Raw genomic sequence first — 15,514 nt, 5'->3', positions numbered from 1 at the left:
AACTGAAAAGCTTTTGTAAAGCAAAGGACACTGTTGTCAAAACAAAACGACTGCCTACAGACTGGGAAAGGATCTTCACCAACCCTATATCTGACAGAGGGCTAATATCCAGAATATACAAAGAACTCAAGAAGTTAAAAAGCAACAAATCAAGTAATGCAACTAAAAAATGGGGCACAGAGCTAAACAGAGAATTCTCAATAGAGGAATATTGAATGGCAGAGAAACACTTAAAGAAATGCTCAACGTCCTTAGTCATCAGGGAAATGCAAATCAAAATGACCCTGAGATTTCACCTTACACCCATCAGAATGACTAAGATCAAAAACTCAAATGACAACACATGCTGGAGAGGTTGTGGAGAAAGGGGAACCCTCCTCCACTGCTGGTGGGAATGTAAACTTGTACAACCACTCTGGAAATCAATCTGGTGCTTTCTCAGACAATTAGGAATAGTGCTACCTCAAGATCCAGCTATACCAACTCCTAGGCATAAGATGCCAAAGGATGCTCAAGCATACAACAAATACATTTGCTCAACCATGTTTGTAGCAGCTTTATTTGTAATAGCCAGATGTTGGAAACAACCCAGATGCCCCTCAGTTGAGGAATGGATACAGAAATTGTGGTACATTACACAATGGAATACTACTCAGCAAATAAAAACAAGGAAATCATGAAATTTGCAGGCAAATGGTGGAAACTGGAAAAGATCATCCTGAGTGAAGTATCCCAGAAGGAGAAGGACACACATGGTATATGGAGTATACCATGGTATACTTATAAGTACTCACTTATAAGTGAGTACTTATAAGTGGATATCAGACATGTAATATAGGATAAACATACTAAAATCTGTACACCTAAAGAAGCTAAGCAAGATGGAGGACCCTGGATAAGATGCTCAATCCTCATTCAGAAATGCAAAGAGGATAGACATCAGAAGAGGGAGAAAACAGAGAACAGGACAGGAGCCTACCACAGAAGAAAAGAGGGCCTCTGAAAGACGCTACCCTGTAGGGTATCAAAGCAGATGCTGAGACTTATAGCCAAACTTTGGGCAGAGTGCAGGGAATCTTATGAAACAAGTGGGAAATATAACACCTGGAGAGGACAGGAGCTCCAGAAGGAGAGCAACAGAACCAAAAAATCTGGGCACAGGGGTCTTTCCTGAGACTGATACTCCAACCAAGGACCATGCATGCACAGATGTAGTCCATGGTAGTACAGTGCCCAAGTGGGTTCCCTAGTAATGGGAACAGGAGCTGTCTCTGACATTAGCTGATTGGTCTGCTCTTTAATCACCTCCCTCTGAGGGGGGAGCAGCCTTACCAGGCCACAGAAGATGACAATGCAGCCACTCCTGATGAGACCTGATAGACTAGGATCAGAAGGAAGGGGAGGAGGACCTCCCCTATCAGTGGACTGAAGGAAGAGGCATGGGTAGAGAAAAGGGAGGGAGGGTGAGGTGTGGAGGGGAGGGGGGAGGGAGCAACACATGGGATACAATGTGAATAAACTGTAATTAATAAAAATAAAAAAGAGAAAGAATATAAAGATGGATGACTAGGGAAGATCTGGGAAGATCTGGAGGAGGGGAAACATGATCAAAATATATTGTATACATTTTAAAATTAAAAACAAATGATAAGATGCCTAAAACTATAATTCATAAAAATACAAAATTCTTTCATTTGAATTTTTCATTAACATTTGTGGTTATAGAAAGGGTCTGTATATCTGCTTTTGTCTTGTTACCTGCTCCTCTCCTCACTCTCCTTGTTTCCTTTCTGTGTTGGGAGACTCAAACCCAGGCAGGCCCTCAGGTCTGCCAAACAATCCCCTCACCACTGACTCACAATATGCCCATTGACAATTCTTCCTTTCTATACATTAAGTGAGAAAATAAATTTTAAGTGAACACATTCTTTTTAAAGTGCACATTTTTCTGGAATTATCTTAATTTACCTTTTGCTAATTTTATTTCTTGATGAATACACATCCAATTAGCAAAATCACAGTGTTGGTGTTTTTCTAAAATGAGTTAGCTGTTTCCACAGAATTATACAGAACGATGGATTCATAAGTACTATATATAGAAGTACCTCTGGAAAATGATTTTTTTTTAACAATACCTCCCAGAAGTGGTGACGATCCATATTGTTCTCAGAAAACTCCACTGACTCTACTGCCAACATCATTTGTATGTAAAGGACCCAACCAAAACCCAGTACATGCACTGTGCCATTCGGCTGCGCCCTACCATGACACTCAGAGTTGTTAAATCTTTACATGTGAATTCTTTTGTCCTGAAAATCCAGGACTCCTGTGTCCTCTGCACTCGGTTCTCTGTTCTCTCTTGGGTTATTGAGCTTTCTTGACTTTTAAAATGCGAAGCAGATAGGAAGCAGCAGCAACCCCTGATGTCCTTAGCCATAGTCACCTTAAATACAGAACTCATGAGTGGTTCTTTTTGAGTCTTATTTGAATCTGTCTCTGATTCTGCCTGAATAAACACCAAAATCCTTTTTCAGCTTTTCCCGGGATTGTGCCTATAATCTGATAGACATGACATGTGTTTCTTGTCCTCCAGACTGAGTTCAGTGAGTGGTAAGAATGAAGAAGAGGGTTTTCTAAAGTTCCCTTTTCTCATAGGAAAGGGAAATCGAGTAAGTGCATGTTAATGGACATGAGGCAGTTTTATGACAGAGACTTGATTGAAGGAAAGGCCAAATGCCCAAAGAAGTGACAAACTAGTGGGGAAAAAAAAAAAAAAAAAAAAGACCCATCTCTTTGCACGTTTCCTTTGCTATATTCATTTGTAAAGCGACCTTTCTGAAATGGTTTCAAATCTCTGATTTCCTTTTGCTATTTACCTTCATTTCACTGAGATAACTGGAGCTAGACTTGTGTATATTTTTCAAATCACAGTAGAAAGTGCCCTAATTCATGTACCTGTGTCCGCATCTGAGAGATTGGCACATGTACTTTAGGATTTGTCAGACAGGTGAGGACTTGTCTTGGGGTTCTTGAAGTATATTCTTTCACGATGGTAATATTATTTTTTAAATAACCCTCGGGTGATGTTACAGCATGGAAGGGGGCCAGGTGTGCTGGTGCCTGCCTTTTCCCACCATACCGGGCTGAGGCAGTCAGCCTGAGGGACACAGGAAGGCGTCTGCATATGCTCACCCAGGGTTATCTACTCACATTTCTCATGTCGAATTGATAAGGTAGTTGAGTACTTGGGCCCTCAGTACTGGTCGTCGGTTCTCGGTGTTTCCTACTGATGACCAGTACAAGTCTACTCTGTAAGACTCTAATAAAACTGTTAGGGTAGGATACAGAAATGTAGCCATAGAAGCCACGAAGAGCCTTGCCTGTTTGTACGTCTGTGTACCACATGCATGAAGTGCCCTTGGAGGCCAGAAAAGAGCACTGAAGTCCCTGGAACTGGGATTTTATATGGTTGTGAATCACAGTGTTGACGCTGGGAATTGAACCTGGGTCCTCTGAAAGAGCAGCCAGTGCTCTTAAGCACTGAGCCATCTCTCCAGCCCTCCATAGCTTGCCTCTTAATATCCTTTGAAATAACAGGAAAGCAGCCAGTGGGACAACCACCTCCAAAGTCAGTTTCTTCTCCTATCAGAGAAGGACCTGGCGTGCTTTAGATATTTGATACGTCGGGGTTCTTGTGCTTCTGTTCTTACTAAGGCTTGCCAGACTTCTTTACCTCAACTAGGAAAACTTAGAAGGCCTTACTCATAGGCTGTTAAGACATAAGGTTAGGATTGTCGTCTTCTGACCTTAATTTGTTTTTGCACCCATGATGTCGCTGTTATGTAAGTAAATATCTTCGCTCACCTGCTATTCAGTTACGAATTTTCAGAGACTGAATGTCAGTGAGCATCGGGCCGGGGCTCAGTGTTTAAAGAATGGTGAAATAAAACCCTTTTTATGCAAGTATATTCTTGTAGTATTTTAAATTACCCAACACATACCAAGTGAGGATCCATCTGAACTATGGCGACTGTGTGGAGTGTTCTGGGTCCTGTCCCTCCTGGGAGGACCGGGGTAAACGAGGGTTTTGTTTTTGTTTTTGTTTTTGTTTTCACACGTATTTATTGCAAGTGCGGGAGCCTGTGCAAATCCCAGCACCCCCGTGGAGATGAGAGAAGACCTTGGGGGAGCTGGTTGTCTCTCCCGTGTGGCTTCCGGGACTTGAACTCAGAAAGTTCGCCTTTGGTGGCAAGTGCCTTTACTTCCTGAGCCATCCCACCAGCCCTAAGCTCGTTTCATCTCTTAATTTTGCTTGCCTGATTTTTGTGTAACTAAACATGTATTCTGAAAAGCCAAATGACACACATTAAGTATCTTTTCTTGTTGTTCATGCTCTATGGTTTCTAAGGACAAGGATTCATTCGAGAAACATCCCCCGGCATCGAGGTCACCCGAGCCTCCGGCCAAGCAGAGCAGCCCTCCACCTTTACCGCTCCAGGAAGGATCCCCGGAGCCAGAGAAGAGCCCCACTTCTGACGAAGAAGACGCGTCCGGACACTCCAGGTCCGCCAAGGGGCAGGTGCTCGCGACGGTGCCGCTGGAAGGGGAAGAACTGGAGTTTAAAGAAACTGTACAGCTTGTCCTAAAGAAGCCAACCCAGGAGGCTGGGGAGACCTGTGAAGGTGTCAAAACGAATGTGCACCACGAGGAAGAGCCCCCGCGTGACGACGCGACAGGAAGAACTCGCCTGAAGCCGGTCTCCCCTAAAGTGGCCTGTGAGATGCTTGACTGTGGGGACGGAGACGTAAGTGCAGCCCTGGCCTCCGGAGCACTGTGGACCTTTCCCAGACAGAAGGACGGTGGCCTGGGAAATGCCGTGCCATCCCCCCCGCCCTCTCAGATCGTGGAATACGGCGGCCAGTCCATTACCAAGTTTCCCTTAATGAAGAATAAATTCGACGGAGAAAACACCACTTCCGAATGGGAAGAACCGCTTCATAAAAGCAAGAGGAAATCTTCTAAAAACGCGGAGAGTAGGAGGGTGAGAGGCAGATGCCCAGAAGGAGGCGTGGGCGAACAGCAGGAAGGCCCGGAGCTGAAGAGCCCGGTGCAGCGGGCTGCGAAAGCAAGCCGCGCGGACGGGCCGTGGGAGCCGGCGCCCCCGCGGAAGCCGGGGAGAGCCAGGGCGCCCGCGGACGCGCGGGAGAGAAACCACGGGGGCGACGCGAGAGGCTGGGCCGACTCCGTGCTTCTCGCGGGCGACAGTCACAAGAAGAGCAAAGGCGCCAGGGACTTGTCGCTGAGGCCGCTGGCCCGCCACTGCGGCAGCCGCGGCGCCGTGGCGCCCGCGCGCGCTGCGCCCCCTGCTGGCCGGACCGCCAGCGCCTTCCAGGACGGGGCCCTGCGGGACGAGCTGTCCGACCACGAGTTCCGCATTCTGGAGGAGGAGATCCTGGCCTGGGAGAAAGTCCACCTCGAAAACGAGGTAGTCGCTCTTCCGCGGACGGGTTTTCCCGCTGGTGGAAACTGTTCACTGATAGAATCGGGTTATGCATGCATGATACTGTGTAGCCCTGTAGACCGCTCTGTGCTGTACGCGACGGAACCTGACGTCACGGCATCGGCTTCTTAAACCACCTGTGTCACTTGAGACACCGGGAATGAAGGTGTGAATGAAGCGCCTGGCGTTTTGTAGACGTTGTTCTTCCTTGCAGTAATCGTTCTTCACAGTCCTTCTGAAGACCTGAGATACTGTGTCTGTGAAATGAAGAATTCCATGGCAGGTCTAATAATACACAGTTGTCCTTTTTTTTTAGATTTTTATTTTTATTTTATTTTCCTGCATGCATGTCTGTAACGAGTTAGGGAAGTTTGTGAGCTGCCATCTGGGTGCTGGGAATCAAACCTAGGACCTCTGGGAGGACAGTCAGTGCTTCTGACCACTGAGCCAGCCCTCCAGCCCTCGCACTGTTTCTTTTTTTTTTTTTTTAACGTTACATTCATTACATTCTTGCTACATTCACATTTTAGCCAACCGCTTCCCATCAGTAATTTTCCACTCGATATCTAGACTGTCTAAACTCTCGTTTACCGAAATGAAGGTTCTACCGTGCTGTGCCTGCGTTCACTAAGACGTGACCTAGAACTTCTCTTCAGAGCAAATATGGAGGTTTACTGGCAAAGCAGGGCTAGGAGAAGCATTTCAGTGTTCTGTGGTTCTGACTGCACAGACTGGTAACCCGGTATTTGCTGAGGCGTGCTGTGCCGTGTGATGAGGCCGCCAGCCACCACGCCTTGTGTTGGAAGTCAGCCTGAACTACCTAGAAAGATCATGGCATTTTTTTCTGCCCCCATCTCTTTCACAGGCAATATACCTATACAATTTTATTTAAAATGTTCTGCCTGGACATTTAATGTCAGTGCAAACACAAACCAGAGGCAGACATCCTCCGTGTGGATGTCTTGTTGAGATGTGCATTGCACACTGACGCCGTGGACCCCATGACCTGTGCGCAAGGACCGGCTACCACATGAAAAAAAAATATTGGCTTGGTCTAGAAACTGTACAAAAGATGCTCCGTAGAGATGTTCAAGCACTCAGCATACACTTAATTAAAAAAAAAAAAAAAAAGGCTTTCAAAATAGGAACTTCATTAAGAAGTTATTAACTTACATAGTCTTTAGGTCTGGTTAATTTTGGTGTGTGATGTTTTATTAATAAGAATGTAAAAACAAAGAACTAACAAATAGGAAAACTTCAGGTACTCTCTTATGAAAGGCCTAAGAAATGTTTACAGACTGTTATGGATGTTATTTTTTGCAGAGTGTCTCTGAGAGTCTGCTGAACAAGGGTGAGGGGATTTTATCTGACGCCAGAGACCAACAACAGCAGTATCCAGAAATGGGCCAGGCGGGAGGTAAGAGCATCCATTCCTGGAAGCCACTGGGAATACTGATCTTCGGCTGAGTGGTAGCATTGTGCCTACAGCCAAAGAAATGAACCAAAGAAATGCATAGGAAGGAAAAGAAAAGTGGGAAGCAGGCATCTGCCATTTTAGGATGAGTGGGGGGAGCCTTTGAGCGCTCACTAGTAGTTCCATGTCAAGATATTCTGAGACCTGAGGGAAGTTAGGACTTGGAAATAAGAGGGAGAAGGCGGGGAAGAAAGCAGAGGTCAAAGGGGAGGAAGGTATGCAGGGTCCTTAGACCAGCAAAGGGCAGGGGTTGGAGCCCTTCTTCACAAAAAAGGGGTGTTGGAGTCGTGGGGGGGGGTGACAGGGAGCCAGCTTCCAATTTCAAATAGAACCAAGTCTTCTCACGCCTGTCTTCCTCACCACCGAGATACTCCCGAGAAACCACAGGTGCTGGGTCACACACAGTTAGGTTACATTTTTAATGGTGAGTGAATGTGAATGTGGGTGGTGGCCACGTGGGCATACACTTTAATGTTGTGGAAAATGTTACTTTGCATTCTCTAAAAAGGCTTTGAAGAGGAAAAAGCAGGATTCATCATAAGGACATCAGAACAGACAGAGACCTTTAAAAACCGTACCACATAGTTGATAGCTCCTTTGGCAATCTAATATAAATTGTTTGAGAAGGGGCAACCTAAGGTCAGAGTCCCAAGTGGAAACGTGAGCACCCACCTTGTTAGAGTATTGTAGGAGAAGACAACACAGCCTCAGGGGTCAGCTGGCCGGACTGGCCGAGCGCACGCTGACCAGCATCTGGACGGTTCTGTCAGTCTGTGTGGGTTCTCCTCAGAGACCCAGTCTAACTGCATGTACCGCATATATCCACATACCAGTTCATTCAGCGCCTTCAGGGTGCTTCAGATGAAGCTTGAGGACGCTGATCCCATGATGCCATGTAAAGCGCTCTTTCCGCGTGCACTCAGGACTCACTGCGTATGGCGGTTAACTTTCTCTAAAGCAGAGAAGGCGAGGTGTACATCTCAAATGCTTTGCATGTAAAAGTGCTGGGTTTTGGGGGGTGGGTTGTGCCGAATTGAACTCTGCCCCGTTTTCTGAGTGCATAGATTTTTATATTTGTTTCATAAAATTGGTTTTCTACCGTACACTTCTGATACTTTAACTTTCTGGGAGTTTGCCTGCAGCGCAGGCCTGCATCCCTTAGCAGTGCTACTGTCATTTAAACCCCACCCCCTTTCCTGTAGCCACAGCCCCTCACCTTCACCTCCCAACAGATTGGCTATGACCCATCCCTGTGAAAATGGCCACCCGGCACTCTAAAACATGAGCCCCTACACCAGTGGTAAGGCTCTCAAACTCAGACTTCCCCGACTGCGCCCAGCCTTTCCGGCCCTGCCCTGTCGTCTGGGACTGCTGGCCAGCTGCACCATCCACCAGACCCTGGTCTTTAGACAGGCGTGTGTCTTGCCGCTCAGTGCCGCCTCACCCTCTGCCGATCTCTGTGCTGTTCACACATCACCCTGAAACCCCAGCAAGCACCAGGTCCAGGACAGCCATCTGCATAGCTGACTTCATCCTTGAGAGGTCAGCGCCTACAGTTTGTATGAATTCAGAGTAATCCAGGCACAGTGGCACACACCTTTGATCCCAGCACTGGAGCCAGGGGCAGGTGGATTACTGTGAGTTCGAGGCCAGCCTGGTCTACAAAGTGAGTCCAGGACAGCCAAGACCACACAGAGAAACCTTGTCTCAAAAATTAAAAAAGAAAGAGAATTCCTGGAATAGGAATTGAAATAAATGCACGTACGTATGTATGGAATGAATACACACGCGTGGGGTGTGCACTTGAGTGTATTATATGCGCACACGTGTGCGGAGGCCGGAGGTTGACAGTTTCCACTGTTATTTCCCACCTCCTCTTCTTTTTCTCTTTACTAACCGATGAATCTTGCGTGCACATGTAGGTGTACGTGCAGGGTCACACAGGAGTGAGCCATAACACATATGTGGAGGTCAGAGGACTTGTGAAAGTTGGTGAATCTCAGGGACCACCTGGCAAGAGGTGCGTTGACCACTGGGCCACCTCGCTGCCCCCAATGATGCCATCCCTCATTGAGCCCAGAGGTCATCGCTTACCTACGCTGGCTGGATGGCAGGCTCCTCCGGGGCTCTGCGTCATCCTCCACCTGCTGTGCTATGGTTACAAATTTCCACAGCCACACTCAGCTTTTAAGTGGGTGTCAGGATTTGAACTCGGGTCCATTATGCTCGTCAGGCATTTTCCCAGCAGAACCATCGCCTCAGGAACTGAATGTCACTAAATTACCTTGACTTTCCTTGTTGGACCTTGTTGGAGGTAGAGAAGACATGTTGACTTCCATAGGAAGGGAGATCTGTCTGTCTTATGTGTGTACTCATCCATGAGGACTTGAGTTGCAGGGAAAAAAGGGGAGAACATGTCACAAAAGGAGAAAGGTGCTTCCAATATAAGGAGGAGGATATCCATAAATTCACAAAACATCCTCTTAATTTTGGACTCAGTGATTAATAAAATAGATTGTCTTAGATGTACTGTTATGAGGAAAAAAAAAAGGTGTGGCCGGATGGGTCTTCCTCCTTCCTGTTTTAATGTTTTGCCTCTGGGGATCTCACTGACTGAGCCAAGCCTTTGGGTGTGTAGACTCGCTCCAACATTAGGGCGTCTAGGAGCTGCTTTCCCCACTGCCCGAATGACCTCGGTCAGGTTTGGGGTGGTCACAGTTTTCTCCATTTAGATGGCTTTGTCAAGCCCAGTATTGCAAAAGCCGTGTGTGTCTCTCTATGTGAATCTGTGTGTAGGTGTGTGTGTGCGTACATGTGTCTCTGTGTGTACGTGTGTGTATGTATGGGTGTGTATATGTGGATATGTATGGGTGTGTGCAATTGTGGGTTTGTGTAGATGTCTCTTCATGTGTATATGTCTCTGTGTGTGTATGTGTGTGTATGGAGCAGCTTACTTACAATATTTTCTAATGATGGAGCCACCTGAATATTAACCTTGATTTAAATTCTTAATTTCTAAGTTGAAAATAATCATTATTGTTTTAGAGTTTTATTCTTTCAACTGCTGCTCTTCAATAACTCTGGGCAAATAGCTTATAAGAGAAATGTATGTGTGTTACAGCAGAAGTGAATTCTGAGGTGACGTCACAGCCAGAACAAGAGAGCCCTGACAGCAGTGAAGATAGCCAGCTGCCGGTATGCACAACTCTAATGTAAATTTCTCGTTCACAGTTTCTTTGTGCTAATAATGTGCCATCCTCCAAATAGCGTTTTCATCATCAGCTTTCGGAAACAATTTTGTATCATATTTGGCATTCAATTTTAAGCATTTTAACTATATAAAAGCGTGTTCTTAGAAGCTATACTCTAAGCTCTGAGCCATAGACCTGTGTGGCTGAGCTTGCACTCGCCTAACAGTGGTGGCCACTACCGGAGAATCCTTTCCCGTGGCTTAAAATTGCCATGGCATATCTGCAATGGCTAGTGGGAGATTCAAAGTCTAATTGTCTTCAGTGTCCGTGTTGAAGGAGAGAATGGGCTTAAAAACAAGCTCATCCCTCCTGGGAAACACCTTCTCTGGAATTAAGTGTATAAACTATGTAAAGTGACTTATAGACACGCTAGGAAGCTTTTTTGTTAATTAAATCTGTTTTTACACAACTTCACGCATGTTCACAGTGCACACGGACCCCTCTCACCCAGCTCTCTCCTGTCTCCTCACCACCCCTCCACCTCCTTCCCCACAGTCCCTCTCACATTGTGTCTATTCGTTTCGGTTTGTGACCCACTGAGTTTTCCGGTGGGGTCTGCGTGACTGTATTTTCAGAGTTATCTGTTGGATCCCAATGGGCTCAGCTGTGGGAACACAACTGGAGGCAGAGATTTCCCTCCTCCTAGGATCTGTTACTAGCCAATAGTTAGCAGTAAAAGGCAGGGCCCCTGAGCCCCTCCCCGTTTCCGCGGCTGTTTAGTGACAAGCTTGTGTGAGCCCAGGGCAGGTGGCCACAGCGTTGCAGGTCAGTGATGGCTGTGTTGCATCCAGAAACACAGCCCTTTCCCCTGTCGTCCTGTCTTACGTTCTTCCCGTCCCTTTTCCACGGGGTTCCCTGAGCCTTAATGGGGGTGCTGTGCATGCCTTGTTTGAGGCTGAGCACGCTACAGGCACTCACTCTCCGCATCTTGGGAAACCATGAGCCTTTGCCCTCGCCATTCTTCGTTTCGAGGGGAGGCTGCTCTGATGGAGGGTGGCTCTGGCCTCTGGCTGTGGCATAGCCGCTTAGAGCGTGGCCGCTGCTGCCACCTACCGTCTCTCGAGGAGTCAGAGTACAGTAAACCTCACCGCCCACAGCCCATGTGAAGGTCACAGCCGGCTGCTGTGTAGTTTGAGTTAAAACGCAGCAATCGGTTTTTGTGTGGTTGGTGGGGGTGCTTTGGCTGCTAGCAAGGAAAAGCTTTGGGTTTGGCTCTTCATAATTTCAAACTGCCCAGTTATTGTCAGATAATGGACTGAAGCTCACTGGCGTGGCTTACTTTTTGAGGCCTAGTGAGGTTAAATATTTTCTATAAGGACAAGCTTGTAATATTAAAAATAAGTAATTCACCTTTGCTAAGTTAACACGGAGTGGGTTTAAGTAATAATTAATTTAACACATAATTGTTCTGTCCAAACAACGGTAACTAACTTAACTTTTCTGGTTCATGGTTTTCTTCTGTGTTGGTTAAGTAAATTATTTTTCTTTTTCAAAATTTACTGCCCAGTGATTTCTGACATCTAAACATGTACTAAGAAATTTAAATGTAAAATATATATTTATTTCTTTTTCTCTCATCTCTGTCCTGCGGCACCTGAAGGATACAGTCCTCTTGGAGTTCTGTCCCCAAACCCAAAACACACCCGAAAAGCCAGCCACAACAGTCCAGCCACTGTCTGAGAAGGAAAGCAAGCAAATCGGGGCCCCTCCTGGGCATCTGGAAGAAATGTCTGAAGACCCGGAAGTAAACGAGAAATGGGACGGAGAACCTGCACCTGGACACGCCAACGTTCCTTCCATGAACACACCTGAGAAAGACAGACTAGGAAATAATGGAGAGCCAAGCGAACGCAGCCTTGAGTTACAGCGCACAGCCAGGGATGTGTTTAAAAACATCTGTCCCTCGGAAGAGCCACTTCCGGGTAACTATAGGGCAAGAACTCAGCTGAAGGTAATTACCTGTAACTCAACAAATACTCTGCCTGGTGTGAGTGAAGCAGTGTCCGGACAGCCAGGGCTATACGGAGAGACCCTGTCTCAAACAAACCAGAGAGCTGCCCTGTACACAGGCCTCTCCGAGTGTGAGACCATGTCTAGGCAAAGGTGCTTTCCCACTGCCCACATACCAAGTTCAGAAAAGTGTTTGCAGAATGAGTTTCCACTGATCAACTCCAGTCTTCCTTTCCGATAACATATGACCTGGAAAATCAGTTTATCCCACACCCTGTGATCTTTTGACTTAAGATAAACACAGAGGAGTATGGGATTGTCAGCTTTTGGTAGATGTACTTGCACTGGCCTAATGAAAAAAAAAATTACTCAATGGGAATGAAGCAGTAAGTGAGAAGAAATGAAAGTGTCTCTAAGTTTGACAGGACCTTACATCGCAACCAACAGAGTCATTGTGCTTGAATGTGTGCAAGCTTGGTGCTTTCTGTTCAGACCACTGGAAGCTGTAATTCCCTCTTGGTAAAAATTTGACACCAGGTCTGTGTACTTCCTGGAGTTCAGTCTTTGTTTAAAGCCCCGCATACAGATGTTCTTTGGTAAAGCTGGTTTCGGAGCATATGACTTTACATCGTACAAGAACATATATCATCAGCCCCAAAATGCAGTTTTCCATATTAAAAATCTGAGTTCTGAGAGAAGTTGAATTGTAAAGACTCACAAAAATCTAGAGCAATATTGAGAATAACAATAATAAATGTAGAGGAGACATCCACCTCCTAAGAAAACATTTTGCAAATTTGCTGCGGCCTTGTGCAGCTTCCAGGACTGACCAGACTGCCCCAGTGAGGGGGTGGAGGAAAGACCGGCACAGAGCCAACCTGGGAGCGGCAGATGGGGCTCTTGGATGGAGAAAGACGAGGCCTTGGATGCTTAGTGTGCTCACTTTGTACAGCTGAACAGGGGCGGAACCATTGCCTACAGCTGGGCTGCTGCGCTCGGATAAACAGGAAGGCGGGGTCTATGGCTCACAGCTGGCTCAAGGACGCAGCTTTAGCTACCTCAGTAGAAGCAGGCCCTGCAGGGGAGCGGTCTCCAGGCCAGGAGAGGGAAAGGCAGCTATGCTGGACATTTTATGTTCACACTGTCAACAGCCACGCTCAGATTCCCTAGGAAGGCATTGCCATCCTTCTGAGCCTATCCCAGGAAGCTTTGCCAGTCCTGAAGGGCTGAGGCATCGGAGTACTGGATGTGGCTGTGCCAGTGTTTACCATCCACCACAGTGTCAGCAACACACATTCAGTCAGGATTTCATTCACTCGGGCCTCTCTCCACTCGCACACATTCACAATCTCTTTCATTCAGCTGCCTAACTGAACGGAGTTGTTGAGTCATTTATCTGACAGATAATTATGGGATTGCATTGTCTTGTGGCATTTTGAGATGCTATGTAATGGCTCCTAAGGACTTCAATCAATGGTTGGAGCTAAAGTAGGAATGAATTAGGTACCTTCTCCCACCTGTGAAATGTAGTTGACGCCTGTTCTGTGTGGGAGGCACCTCGTTCCCAGAGTTTGAAACACATTCAGCAACCTCCCTTAGGCTCAGCTGCATAACTGGGCACCTCCATTTCAGTGAGCTTCTTGACCTTTTTTTTGATACCTCAGTATCTGAGTGATTAAAATAGTTGTCAAGAGCAGCATGCAGGGAGGAGGCACTTCATTTTTGCCCCTACACCCATGATGGCACGTTCTAGGAATCTGACTGTGGCATGTACATTCCCGGCAGTAAATCCTGAAGGTGATGTGTTTTCTCCTGTTCTTTATAGTTTTTCCATCAAACAGACAGCAAAAATGCTAGACAGCAAAGACTGAATGCAAAAAGACACAGAACTAAGAATGCCCATTTTTGAAGTTTTATAAAACTCTGGGGTTTTTTTAATCAAACAAATAAACTAAAGTAGAATTTACCAGAAAAAAAATCAATAGTCTCTCATGCTAAAATTAAGAAAAGCAAAAACCTTTTAAAAGATGTATCTATTTTTTACTTTATGAATATGTCACCTGCATGTACTATGTTACCGTGTGTGTGTGTGTGTGTGTGTGTGTGTGATCCCCACAAAGGACAGAAGAGGGTGTTGGATCCCCTGGGACTAGAGTTATAAACTCTGTGAGTTCACTGGGAACTGAACCTAGAACCTCTCCAAGAACAGTAACTGTTCTTAACCCCCGTGCCATCTTGAGCACTACAAAAACCTTTTTACACACTAAAATCATATAGTGAAAATAGGAGTCCAGTGATGAAAACAATAGAAGTTGGTTTTCTTGAACAGTCGTGTTTATCCTTTCCTCAAACTTTCATCAAAGGTTGAAGAAATCAGGAGGACGTGGCCGAGTCTGGAGTCGGAAGTCTCGGAGAACCTATGTCTTGACAACAGTTTGATTTTCAAAAGGAAAGGCGGAAGGACTGGGAAGCCACTTCCTACTGAAGAGAAAGATGAGCTTGCTAGGTAAGGTTGTAGGAACGGTCCAAAGTCGTTCAGCGTTCTGTTCTAAAAACTAATCCTAATTTGGGCTAACATGCATGATTAACAAATTTTACACTTCTGCTAAGACTATCCAGGTTTCTGCGTGGTTATCAGAAGGACATAAATAATTTGATACTATTTATCCAATTAAATTGATAAACATGTTTTTAAAAACTAACAAGGGCTGACTCGTGTTGAGTGTTGCTCACTGTGGAGCCTTGCGCTTTGACACAGCCGAGTGAGGTAATTGAGGTTCAGTGAGGAGACTATATCAATATTTTCTTTAGTGTCAGCCTTTGAAACTAAAATCTTCATTTCTAGAGCAGGATCCCTCTGGGACAGGAAAACATGTTAGGGACATTTTTTTACATATTATATACAACACAAATAGATAATCAATATGTAATGTGAGCACAAAAGGCATATATATTCAAATGTCTATATAAACGCTTTACCTGTCCATAAGTGTGTATAGATTCTAAGGCTGTGAGTTATAAATTCAGGGATCGTGTACTTATCAATAAGGATGTATTTATTGTGTTATGTTTGCAAAATACTGTAGAATGTAAGAAATGAGTTTCAAGCTGGAGGATGGCTCAGCACCTAAGAGCACTGGACCCGGAGCCAATTTCCAGCACCCTCCAGCGGGTCACAGCTGTCTGTAGCTTCAGTACAGGGGACCCAACACCCTAGCATTTGCAGTCACCAGGCAGGCATGCAGGTGGTGCATAGGCAAACACGCAGGCAAGACACTCCGTACACATGAAATAAATTGTTAGGCTGGAAAATGACGCCAGAGCTATTTACCGGTGCCA

At 45.8% G+C, this 15,514-nt stretch overlaps 1 protein-coding gene across 1 annotated transcript in view; it reads left to right on the top strand.

Annotated features, from left to right (window-relative positions):
- Positions 1-15,514, top strand: part of LOC129688969 (ankyrin repeat domain-containing protein 26-like) — a 95,488-nt gene that overhangs the window by 47,000 nt on the left and 32,974 nt on the right. Inside the window, exons 16-20 of the mRNA XM_055624047.1 lie at positions 4,409-5,485; positions 6,824-6,917; positions 10,099-10,169; positions 11,826-12,176; positions 14,539-14,681. Coding sequence (XP_055480022.1) covers positions 4,409-5,485; positions 6,824-6,917; positions 10,099-10,169; positions 11,826-12,176; positions 14,539-14,681 — 1,736 coding nt within the window. The remainder of the gene's footprint in view (positions 1-4,408; positions 5,486-6,823; positions 6,918-10,098; positions 10,170-11,825; positions 12,177-14,538; positions 14,682-15,514) is intronic.

This window comes from Psammomys obesus, unplaced genomic scaffold (assembly GCF_907164565.1).
Source record: "Psammomys obesus unplaced genomic scaffold, mPsaObe1.curated_primary_1811, whole genome shotgun sequence".
Taxonomy (NCBI): domain Eukaryota; kingdom Metazoa; phylum Chordata; class Mammalia; order Rodentia; family Muridae; genus Psammomys; species Psammomys obesus.
This window is presented reverse-complemented; position numbering and strand designations above follow the sequence as displayed.